The sequence below is a fragment of the Hippocampus guttulatus genome, chromosome 6, assembly GCF_054856545.1.
Source record: "Hippocampus guttulatus isolate MCC_2025c chromosome 6, RoL_Hgut_1.0, whole genome shotgun sequence".
Classification (NCBI taxonomy): Eukaryota; Metazoa; Chordata; class Actinopteri; order Syngnathiformes; family Syngnathidae; genus Hippocampus; species Hippocampus guttulatus.
The window spans coordinates 18,108,839-18,121,683 of NC_141266.1; the positions used below are offsets into that span (position 1 = coordinate 18,108,839).

At 40.6% G+C, this 12,845-nt stretch overlaps 1 protein-coding gene across 1 annotated transcript in view; it reads left to right on the top strand.

The window, feature by feature from the left end:
• The first annotated feature begins 323 nt into the window (after positions 1 to 323).
• agmo (alkylglycerol monooxygenase) overlaps positions 324 to 12,845 on the top strand; it is a 37,828-nt gene continuing 25,306 nt past the window's right edge. Inside the window, exons 1-3 of the mRNA XM_086113689.1 lie at positions 324 to 548; positions 6,520 to 6,650; positions 7,578 to 7,729. Of these exons, the coding sequence (XP_085969815.1) occupies positions 429 to 548; positions 6,520 to 6,650; positions 7,578 to 7,729 (403 nt within the window). The 5' untranslated portion in view covers positions 324 to 428. The remainder of the gene's footprint in view (positions 549 to 6,519; positions 6,651 to 7,577; positions 7,730 to 12,845) is intronic.

Below are 12,845 nucleotides of genomic sequence, written 5' to 3' on the forward strand. Positions count from 1 at the left end.
CAAGCCCCCTTTACCGTGGGGAGATCAAATTTCATTTACGTCAAAAATACAGTTTTTAAAAAAGGACAATATTATAAGGAAACCAATAGTCATAAACAAACACGCCATATTAAATTGTAAAAGTCACGTTTTTTTTAAACGTAACTCTCTTCCCTGCGGCATTCAATTCCCTCCTCTTTGCATAATGTGGGCCGATCCAACGATCATTAACATGGCGATCACCATATTTATGACGGAGCGTGTGATTCCTGCACAGTTGACCTACTTTGCCTCCCAAGAAGCAAGTACAAAAAAAAAAAAGAAAACCCAAACAAACAAACAAGACAAGTACACCGATCAGAGCGAAGTGGCAGAGGAGTGAAACCTTCTTCCTTGCTCCCCTCTTTTCGTCCCTCTTGTGGTTGTTACCTGGGCAGGTGGACTTCATCATGGCGGACTGTGGACTTCTCAGCCCGGTACCGGCGAGGCTGCGGGCCATGCTTTATTTGCTTACGCCGAACGAGTCGTCCTTCGAGATGCTGCACGATGTCCCCGAGTACGTCTATCAGGTGGGTCTTAGAAACGCACCGGTGAATCACTCGACTGAAACTATTGAGCTGTGTTTTAACACTCCGCATTACAACAAGACAGACAAGTAGCGAACTAAATAAACACCTTATCAGCTTTGTCAAGAAAAAACATTAACTCGACACACTGTAATTAAAGTGAATGCAATAAAATACTGCAATATTGATATTGCTTATGAATGAGTGTATTAATTTACAAATACAGTAGTTTTAATTAGTTTTATAATATATTGACTGTTCTTTATATTGTATCATAATATATTATCAATGTATTTATTATATATGACTAAAATATTTCCCTAGTTCGCCATACTTTGATGACTACATTAGCAACCAAAGAATGACACATTTATTTATCCATTTTTTATACTTATAATTGTGTGTGGAGTGCATATGGACAGAATTTAAGTGTTTTACATCATAGGGTGTTGTTTTTTTATTTTTTATTTTTTGGGTTTGTTGTTAAACACGAGGGTTTTGTGTAATTGGACACATTTGTGCTGGTTGCACTTATGTTTTTAACACACAAATCCAACACTCTCCAAAATCATCATATGTCACGATCAAACCAAAATGGCAGCCTACTTGTGCGCTTCACAGTGTAGGTTTAAACTACAACAAAAAAGACAACATTGATCACAGGTGTCAAACTCGAGGCCCGGGAGTCAGGACCGGCCCGCCATTTCATTGTATGTGGCCCGCAGAATCAAATCTTCAATGTCATTGATTCTAGCTAAAACCTCCACAAGAATTTCATCTGTAAAAATAGTAACGCACAGAGATATTGCAAATGTTTTTGTTGCCAAGTCCTTTTTTCAACCAACTTGAATAGTTCAACAAAATATTATCCTTGCCATCTGATTTAAATAATTTACCTATTATTTATTTTGTATTTATAAAAATATGAAGATTTTCACATTGTGTTTGTTTTCGCAGGCATAATGGCCCCCTGCGGAAACCGTAACTATAATGTGGCCTGTGACAAAAATGAGTTTCACACCTGACGTAGATAATTGGATAGATTTCAGAGTGTAAAATCGAACTTTTCCATCATTAACATGCTGTTTTAAAGTCGTCACAAATTTATTTGCTGGTGTGCTCACTTCAGTTCACTCCCATCCAAAATACAATGTACCAGCTTAGTTGAATTAAAAGTGGACGCAAAGGATGGTGGTTTTCTTCGGCTTTCCATCCACTGCTCAACCTCGCTTACACAAAGTGCAAAATAAAATAAGACATCTTGGCCTCCGGGGAATCAAAGTCAACCGTGCGTCACATGGCCTACACAATGGTTGTAATTACGAGCTTTAGGATGCCAAAACAATTCCGGCCTTCTTCCTGAAGCCACATCCCATCTTGATGCGGCTGGCCAGAGACTTCCTGCGGCGGCCATTGGATGCATGACAGGGACGGGCAAGTTAAAATGATGGATGTTTCGTCAGCATTCCGGGGGAGGGGGGGGGCATATAGCATTTCCTAACTAGATGTGTGACAAAAATGCCATTTAAATACGTGCATATGCCTGTTTTTTTGTTGTTATTGTTGAACCAGTGTATATCGCAGTATATTCTTGCTCAATGCATGTACCAAAGATCAAGCCTTCAACAACAAAGGGTTTGAACCAGCAAAAAATAACTACATACTGGGATTTAATGGGCTGCAGTGCAAAAGCTGTTTTATATCAAAATTTATATTCAAGAATGGCACAGAACTGCACAACAGTAAATCGAAATTGAGTGAAAGAACCAATTTTGTGCATTTTGTACTCAAAATTTTAATATTCAGATACTGATTGTCCTGCGTGTCATTCCAAAATATTAGTCCCACTCAAGTTATAGTACAGACTTAATGCAAACTGTCGAATATTTCAGATGTGGTGTTTTCGACTGAAAATTCAATAGAATAATCGGGTATTAGTATAACCTATGATTTACATTTCATTTAGTTTCCATTTTTACATAACCAACAGTTTTTAATTTCTTAAATTCACTGTGCATAGCAGCAAATTGTATTTTATTGTCTAGAAACATTTTCCGACGGGCAATTTCAAACAAATATGAACTTGGCATTTCTTGTATCGAAAGCTTTGGGTATTTAATAACAAACCGGCTTAAACAATCTTGGTGCCACTCCACTAGCATGTTAGCATAAAACATCATAATACAGTCGGTTCATGGCTGTGAATGATATCATAAATGATATGATGATGATAAAAAATGATAAAATGACCTTAGACCAGCTACCTAGGAATAAAACAAATATTCTTTATACTAGTAGAAGTTTTGAAAGTGTGAAACACCATAAAATGTAGACACCTTGAGACAAAACAGTTTAAATAGTGAGCTAGCTTAAATTTTGATTAATTTTCTGACATGTTCGTAGTGTTTCCAATGGCTGGGTATGCTACACGCTCAATATTTTTTTTCCACACTGTTGATTTAAGAGAAGCCGAAATGGACCCAATGGCCGAAATTGAACGGGAAGTCGGCCATCTTGGTTTGAAGCTGTCATTTTTGGGTGAATTTCCAGGGCTAGTACTTTGACATTCACCAAAAGGAGCGCCGAATTAGAAGCAGGAACACTTGGCAGATGATGCTAAATTGCAGTTATGAGTATTCACCCCAAATAAAAAAATCGCTTCTATGGCCAGTTCATTGCGGCTTTTTCTTTGTTCCCCCCCAAACCAAAAACTTCCCTCAAGCTCATATTCATCAGGTCATTTTGAGTTCATCTTCCTGTTCGATCCTGTGCTCCGCATGATCTCCTCCTTTATGGTGATCTGTCACAGATAGAGAGATTCTCTCGTGAAGAGTGTGTTTACACTCAGTCAAATGACTCATAATTCACACGCTGAAGGGCCGCAACAGTAAAACCTTTGTGTCGAAGAGCAACAATGAAGAGGGGAAAAGAAAGTAAAACCTAAGGCAAACTGAACCACAAGTGTACCACAAGAGTGGCACTTTGACACAAATTAACCACAAGTTACTTTCTTTGCATCTTGTGTGTTTTTTGTCACACAGTGTGTAAAATCTAACTGAATATTTAACATTTAACACTTTCTCGGAATTACCATGAACTATTGCTGTGACGTGATTCACCTTTCACGCTGTTTCACGGTCGCATGTCGTATTTAAATCAATCACGTACTGTTCATGCTATCACATTATGTGAAACACCACAGATAGGCTAATGCATTGCGTCTGTCTGGCATTAACGTAATACTTATAAATACTACCAATAAGCGGACATTTGACAACCAAGAGTGCATTTTCTCATTAAAAAAAAAAAAGAAAAGACGTTTTTGTTATTTCTTGGGTGGGGGGTGGGGGGTGGAATGGCATTGGCATTTCCCTTTGTTTCAGTGGTGTAAGATGATTTCAGATAGGAGTGTTTGCATTATGACCGCTGTCACGGAACAAACTAAACTACATTCTCGTGGCTGTATTCTATTCTTTCACTATCCCCGTGTGCAACTTATCCTTTAAAAATCACCTCAAGCCCTAATGACTGCGGGTGTCATTTGGCAGCGTGTGAAGGGAACTTTATAATTTATGCTGTTTGTAAGTTGGTCTCACGAACTGCCATTAAACTCACTTGTTGGGCGTAGAAGAACACTCAACAACTTGTTTGCCATGTCTTTAATTAGTTTACTCTTGTGGGGGGGAAAAAAAGAAAAAGAAATCAACCCGTATAATAGTGGACCTCTTTAGATTTACAGTCTTCTTGCGGTAGTGAAAGCAGGGATAAAAGTGTCTTGTCAGCCGCCATGTTTTATGTCAAGCGTGACCTCGGCGAGACGTATGAATGAAGGGAAAGGCGCCCACATCTGGTCGGCAAATGTTCCACGCGAGGAACCAAATTATCCCCAAGAAAAAGCGGTGCGCAAAGGCTTTCAAAAGTGCAGACAGCGTCGAATCGACTTGGCTATGAAAAGCCATTTCAGATTTTGCGCCATCGACTTTATATACTGTAGATAGACGGTTCGCCGCAGGATGAGCAGATCATCACGAATCAGGTGTGATGGAGGAGGTGAAATGTGTCAAACAGGCTGGATCGGAGGTCTCGAGGACCGGACTTGGGCACTCTGCTGCACGTGTGCTATTGACCTGATCGGCTCCTCCTCTTGGGTGACAGTATTGTACATTTGACCGCACCTAGGGATTCGCATATTTACATGAGTTGATTTATCTCTTCTGTAACTCAGCGCAGACCTCTGTGAAAAGTATACTGCACCCCAATTATTCTGGTGTTTCGCCGCTTTACATTTCTTGTTCGTTTAGTGGTTAGCATAGCGACTCCATCTTCTCCGGTTCGCTGCTCTTGCTTGGAGTGTCGCATGCCTCCTCCTCGTCCTCCTTTAATGATATTGATATTTGCCAAAAGTGGAGCTTATTCGCTGGCAACGATTACAGACATTTAGAAGCAGCTTTGCTCCCTGGAAGGAAAATGTTTCGCTGCGCTAGCTAGCCAGCTCAAGGTAGTAGCTAGCAAAGCATTTCAGCTTCGCGCCAAATATTCCCCCAGTAGTTCCCGAGCAGCAGGGAAGACAGGTGGCTGTGTAGCGACGCCACTCGCCGTAGACCCACTACATTCTCGATCCGGCTTATTGAACATAAACATGAATATAAACCGTGCTGCAGGTGTCAGCTCCTCCAGCACCGTGTTTAGATGCGATTCAACCCATTTTCACAATCAGCGATAAGACGACATCCTCCATAAACGGCATCGTGCAAGCCAAATATATAATGGACATTGTAAGTCAAATATAAGCAATACATAATGGAAAGCTTTTGAGCATTTATTCAGGATCAAGGATATCGACTATGCCGTTTGAGCAAAAATGTGTTGTTTTATTCCCTTGGCTATTTTTACAATGGAAATGCAAAACAATTGTGAACTAAACTTTACTGCTGGGGGTTGCGGGGGAGTGGACGGGGGAAGGGACTTTTGACTCGAACGTGTTTTGAGAGGTCTGCGACCAGATGTTGGAATTTTTGCGCCTGTTGACGAATCCCTGGCGTTGCTCGACACACACGCACATTCGCACACACATAACACACGTGTTACTGCTGTGGCTAGGTGTCTGCCAGATAAAGTTGAGCAGCAGTAATTAGTTCCATGTTTGACAGTGCCATTAAGATATTATATGTTTTTTCGGAGAGGTGGGCGTGTCCCTGCAACAAAAGGCTGGATGCGCTCAACATGCATAAAATGACAATTTTCGTCTGGTTTGCCACCCCGAGTGGAATACTTCTCTCTCAGACATTCAGATGATAAAATGACAAGAAACTCGCTCAAACTCACCTGCACCGTATCAAATTGAATCGTGATCCCACTCCAGCTAACTGAATGGAACCGTTTCACTTAAAAATAAACCATCCTTAAATGATCGTATTACACCCGATGTATCGTGAGATATATCAAATTATTTTTTTCTGGGAGAGATGCAAACCCCGAATACAATTACATACTGTTTGAGTATAAGGCGTTGTGCGACTTTATCATGTTTCTCTCCCTCAAAATTGACGTAACATAACGAGATTCACCTCCTAATCTCTATCTTCTACTCAGAAACTGTGCTGATCTCCAATCCACAGAAAAATGCCATGAAAAACGTACTTGGCGAGCATACAGGTATATGTTGGTGGCAGTGAAGGGTTGGATTACATATGATGTAAATATATTAGATACATCTAGTTATTTTTATTGTTCTTCTTTCATGATTTTTATGAGGGGGAGGGGGGTGTAATGTCCATGTTCATCCAGTGTGTTCCTTGGCAGCTTCTTCCAGGCTGGTGCTGCTGGGAAGCAAACATCACGGATGACCGCACTTGAAAGTTGCCTTTTTTTTCTTAGCTGCTCCAAAGCAAATAGTCCTGCAAAAAGCAACGCTGGATGTCTTGTTTTTACTTGCTAAAATGATCCTGAGTCATGATTGTGTGTGTGCGTGCAGGCCAACCCTTTCTTCCTGGGCCTGGTGATTCTGGAGATGATGCTGGGCTCGCTGATCTCGGGAGCGAAACTTTACAACGTTGCTGATGGCATCATCTCCGTGTCTTTAGGGATGATGTCACGACTCCCGCTGTGAGTGCTCACCTTTGCGTTTAAGAAATGTCCTACACGTGGAATGAGAATCCATTCCTTAAAATGATTTATTCAATGGTACCCTCATGAATTAAAATCTAAATACAAAAATATACTCATCGGAAATTGTTATCTTCTAGATTGATTTATTGTCATGCACAGGTGAAAAAAAAGTTAATTTATTAAATAGCCCATGAATAAATAAGTGTGAGATACAAATAATTATATTATGTATTAAATCTATTTATTAAACATACAACTCATTCATTTTAAAAAGTGAACACTTGAAATTAACCATGAATACAAGTGTGAAATATGATTTTAATTTAAGTATTTATTTAGTAAATGTTTTTATTCATGTAATGGAATTTGTGCTTATTTAAGGGATTTTTTTGGGGGGTGGTTTTGCAATTTATTTGACATGATCTTCATTTTCCCATATCTATTTTTAAATTACTGATACTTTATTATTTAATAACTATTTCATGACATAATGGAAAGCTTTTGTTGTGCCAAATTAAATATATATGCAGCGATTGTATAAATATAATTAAAATGTGAATGAAGTAAAATCACTTCATGGGTAATTATTAAAAAGCACTGATTATAATGAAAAAAACACATGCAATTATGACAAAATTAATGTGCAATTTAATAGATGAATTCACATTTGAACTGATATGCTCATTTTAATTATTTGATGTACTTTTTATTAATTTTGGCCAATGCAGGGTATCCTCCCTGTGTCTGGGTCGCGAGCTCACAGCAAGTGCTAGAAGCTAACATAGCGTGTTCAACATAAAAAAACACAAGTGCCTCGTTTCTCAAAACCAGTGACTCCCTTTACTCATGGAGTTTAATTCTTTCTGTGACCAAGCTTGAAACTCACTTGACTCAGATTGGCCTCAAATTTTGGACCCCCTCAAGGCTGCTGGTGCGCGGTCTGGAGCTGTCGGCCTACGTGTATGTGTGGGAGCACTTCCGCCTTGTGGAGCTGCCTTGGGACTCGCCCTGGACCTGGTGGTTCAGCTTTCTGGCCGTCGACTTTTGCTACTACTGGTTCCACCGCTTCGCCCACGGTACTTGCATGCACACATTTGTGAGACACGGGTGAGATGCATTACCGGTTTCGAGGGACACCACGGTTTTAAGAGTTTGAATGAAATGAGCAGAAATAAAAATTGTTGACCAATTAGTCAAATGTTTATATCGTCGCTGTCCTGTGAATGAGTAAGTGTTTACGTCAAACATGTCGAAAGTTACTAAAAATGGACACACATGTTTTGCACGGGACAGCGACGATGTGCTACAATAATTTTGGGGTAAAATAAATGCAGTTGTTTTCCCGTTAATATCTTAAGCATTTTTGTGTACCTTGATTGTGCCATATAATAAGAAAAAAACCCCAGTTCTGATTTGTAAATCATTCATTTGATATGCTTCTTTTTTTTTTTTCAATGTGTACCCTTAAAAACAAGCATTCCTCCATCAGTAAGTAATAATGCACGAAACTGAGGCAAATACAGCATTTGATGCTGATCTAAATGAACATTGTTCTTCTTCTGGCAGAGGTCTGATCTCTCCAGGGTGCTTTGAAACATCACAAAATTCAGTTTGTGTGGAGGCATGAGGGCCATAAATCTTCCCGTTTCGCGTTATGGAGAGCGTCCAATAGAAAACTGCCTAAAGATTAACGTGGTGCACGGGGATGTGAGGCTGTTATTAGCTCCATGTAAAAAAGCACTTTCGGCTTCAAGTCTTTTATGGCCTTTTTCCCCTCTGCCGTAGCCACATGAAAGTGCGACGGCAACATAATTAAGTGGAAACACTTTGGAGAGGCCGTCAGACATACACGCTGATGTCTTCATTACCAAAGAGACGTTTCTGCTCGGCTTCATGCTCGCCACACGTGCAAATTTAGGATTCACCCTGGACGGAAAACTCCAGAGTCCAAACCGTAGCAGACTTTTTGCCACCGCGAGCTTTTCCGTGACGCCGCTCCCCACTTCCATTTCATCTGTTTACAGAACCAAACTTACCGTTGGAATCACTTCATTTTAATGCAAATAAAGGTGTAATATTATGATGGGAAGAAGTGAAGATGAGGTTATAATGTGCCCAAAAAAATGAGTAATTTTATGAGAATTTAATATTCTAAATATTATCATTTGTTGATTTAAAAAATTGTTTTTGTTGTTTTTTTCATGAAAGTTTATATTTTGAGGGAAGAAAAGTATTAATTAATTATTTACCAGGGAAAAAAAAGCCATTGCATTATGTGAAAAGGTTACAGTATAGGTTGCGTGGGTTTTCTCCTGGTACTCGGGTTTCCTCCCACATTCCAAAAACATGCATGGCAGGCTGATTGAACACTCTAAATTGACCCGAGGTGTGAGTGTGAACGCGATGGTTGTTCGTCTCTGTGTGTCCTGCGATTGGCTGGCAACCAGTTCAGGGTGTCCCCTACCTACTGCCCGAAGACGGCTGGGATAAGCTCCAGCACCCCCCGCGACCCGAGTGAGGATAAAAGCGGTTCGGAAAATGGATGGATGAATGGATAGTTACAGTATATGTTGAAGTGAGTTTCATTTCGACAAATGTTGTGCTTTGCTACCGTCTTGTGGCAGCTTGGTGCCAAGAAAGTTTGTTGGGGTGAATTGAGGAGCATCACTTCGACAACAGCTGCGCTTGTTGTAGCTTTTATAGACGATTATAAACCTTTACAGATTGGCGTCAATTTTTTATGGATTTTAGCTATTGGTGACAGGGCTCAATCTCAATCCCCGGCGATATATTGTTGGTTTATTCTCATGCTGCCTTAAATGAGGTCTACTGAAGTGTGTAGGTCCAAAAAGTTTAATTTTGGGACATGTTTTCCAGCACTGAAACTGAACTACTTGAAGGTGTTCCCAGTATTGCCTTTTGTGACCATCTTGCTCACATTGTATACAACAAATACTGTTGACTTGACTTGACTTGACATTGTGAAGCTGCATTGTGAATCTCCAGTTGTGTTCTTGTGGTGTTTGTCTGCCATTTTAGAGCTCCCCGCCTCAAACTGTCTAACCTCTGGGCAAAATGTGACCTTTAGTTAAGCTGTGACCGCATCCATCAAATAACCTGAGGAGTGCACCAGAATAGCAAAGGGAGCATGGAAGCAGATGGTTTTGGGTACGCGAGGCGGCCCGGGGTCGGACGCGGCCGTGTTGTTGACAGGCGCGTTTATGCTGTTTACTCTACGCGTCTATCTGCAGCGCCACTAATGGCAGCTCTGCGTCTAAATGCGGCCCCGCCGGCCGGGCGGAGGCCATTAATCAGACCCTCAGCTGTCCCGCCTTTGATTATACATGAGATAATAGAGTTGTCTCGCCAGGCCATGCTGTTTTTAGTGGCCCAAAAAGGCAGAGTGGTCTGGCTAAATGGTCACGCTTACGTCTCTAATGCCTCGTCGTCTTAACCAGTACAAAAATCCTCTGCCTCTTGTGGACTTTATTTTTTTTCTCGACATGGCCCAAAGAAACACCGGGGAAACACCAAGGGCCCGATTTGCTTGTGCAAAAACGCCCGCAAACTTGATTGCCAACAGAATTCATTTTTTGCGCATTGCGGGAGGAGTATAAGCAAATAGATGAAGTGAACACATACGTGGTGACTTACTAAACAACATAAGACATACCATGATGTGGAAAAAGTCATCATTTTGAAACATACTGTGAAAAAGTACATTTTCAGTTTTAACATTTTGAGAAAAAAGTTGAATAAGTAAATTTGTATGTATGACACTTTACCAGCGAAGCCAGTAATCCAAACCCTGATTTAATTCATGTATTGATTGGAGGCAGTGGGTGTCTTATGTGCAGAAAATCAGTCATGCCAGCCAATACTGTCGCCATCTTTCAGTCATGCTCAGGAGCTATTTGTTGGATTTTTTTTTTTTTAACTTCCCTTGTGCATCCCTTCTTTCCGTTTGCCCCGTCAGCTGTGCATACAGCAGCAGACAAACACGTGTGCGCAGCGCTCCTCCCGTGTGGATATTATTATTTCAAGAGAACTGCCCGGGAAGCTTCAACCTGGCCCATGGGGGCCACTTCATAAATCTTGCCGGTGACGGCGAGTTCCTGGCCTCGGTGCACGTTTGACCAAAGAACCCTGGCCCTCGCATCCCCACACCTCCGAATTGAAGGCCAGGATGAGAGAGAGAAAGCGAGAGGTGGGGGAGGTGGGGCTCATGGGAGACACAGATAACATCAACAACATCACCGGGGCTTTGAACCGAGACGAGCGCGTTACGACCGATTAGAGCACCACTATCAAACTCAAGGCCCAGAGGCCAGATCTGGCCCGCCACATGATTTTTATGTGGCCCAGAACTATTAGTCAGCGTAGACATTGCGTACAATTTCTTTAATGTGATAGTTTCTCAACAGTCATTTGTGGCAACTGCCACCTTGCAGAATAGAAAAAACATGACTAACAATGATTCACAGAGTGAAAAAGAAAAGTGTCCACTGCCCACTTGATAATCTATCCAATGTACCTGCCCACTCACCACTTATTCATAATAAATCACCATTCTGCATCATAGAAATCTCTAGAAGCAGAAATTAATAGAAGTAAAAATAATCCGCAGACCCAACTGCAAAAAAATTACTGCGCGCTTGATCCCACATCATGATATTTGACACTGCACAGTAGAGGTTTCTACAAAAGACACAAAAATGAACAACAAATTACAAAAAATATATCTATTATTTTTATAATTATTTTTCACTGGTACCGTGCACAGTAAAAATGAAAACTACAAGAAATAGTGCACAAATTCAACAACAAACATTTATGTGCTCCTGTTAACGTATTTATCAATCGTGTCTATAATGAATGCGATTGCTCCGCTCGCCAGTGATTCATGACAACGTGCACAATAGATAGATAGATATGTAGAAAAACCTTCAAATATTGATGATGTTAACTCAATATTCGGCAACGTACATAATAATTGCTTCATCATAACCAATGTGACTGCTTCTCTCAGAAGTTATTTATAATTTAAAACATTTTTTAAAAATCTCTCATCTAATGTACACGTAGCTTTTCGCTTCCAACAACACTGGAAGACTTTTTTGTAAGCTGAAGATGCCCAAAAAGATTAGCAAAACGAGTCTTCTGAGTGAGTAGAAGAATTTAATCGTTGCAAAAGGCCTTGAATAGGGAAGATATGCGTGTTAAGTGTCCTGTGTTGGTATGCGTAAGGATGTCGTGACAAGTCACAAGAATTGACAACATTTTTCTAGCCTGCACATTATTGCACATCTGCGATTACAATTTGTAGAGAATCTATTCTCTCTGCTCTGTTGGAACAGTGACTAAAACTAGACCTTCTCTGTCTTCTTCACATTCTCTTTCACTGCATCTTTTCCCAGACAGTGCTGCCCGGCATCTTGTGGCAAAATACGGTACTACTTTGAAGGCAAGCAAGTCTAAATTCAGACATGCCTCTCTGCGTATTGTAAAAGCCCAGAAAAAAAATCTGCGATATTGCGGGGGCGTGAAAGTTCACTGCAGATTGTATTTTCCGATGTCAGTAAAACCGCGAAAGCCGTCCTCCATCCTGCGTGATGTCTACACTCATTGCCGCTGGTGCCGTAATGGTGACGGGATATTTTCTTTGGGGCCCCTGCTGCTAATTGAGGAAAATGTACAGATGACTACCAGTGTAGCGATGCTGACCAGGTTTGTTCCTTTTAACAGCAGTGTTTAGCTGCGTAATGTCACCGAGCTATTTTTAGCCTTGACAAACCCACAGTCACGCCATGTCACCTATAGACTGAATAATCCGACAGTATAGAAAGCTGTTTGAATATTTATTTCCTGTCCTTGATATCCACATTAAGGTCGTTGTATTAGTATACTCTTTTTCCTCACTCTGATAACTTCGTCATTGTATCAATACTGGTGCACAACTGTGTGTTTACAGCATTATTTGTGAAATGATCTGGTTAATATCTTTTTCAGTGTTAATATCTTGAGATCAAAAAGTGTGTTTTCATGTCTGTGGAATTGTCAGTCATCCAGGTCATCGTGTACTTGGAATCAATACAACTGAACTCCTGTTTGTTTGATTTGTATTTTATTTTTTAAAGACCCAAAAGCGTGCATTTATGCTGTTACACGAACAATGTTCTTCTTTAAAACTCA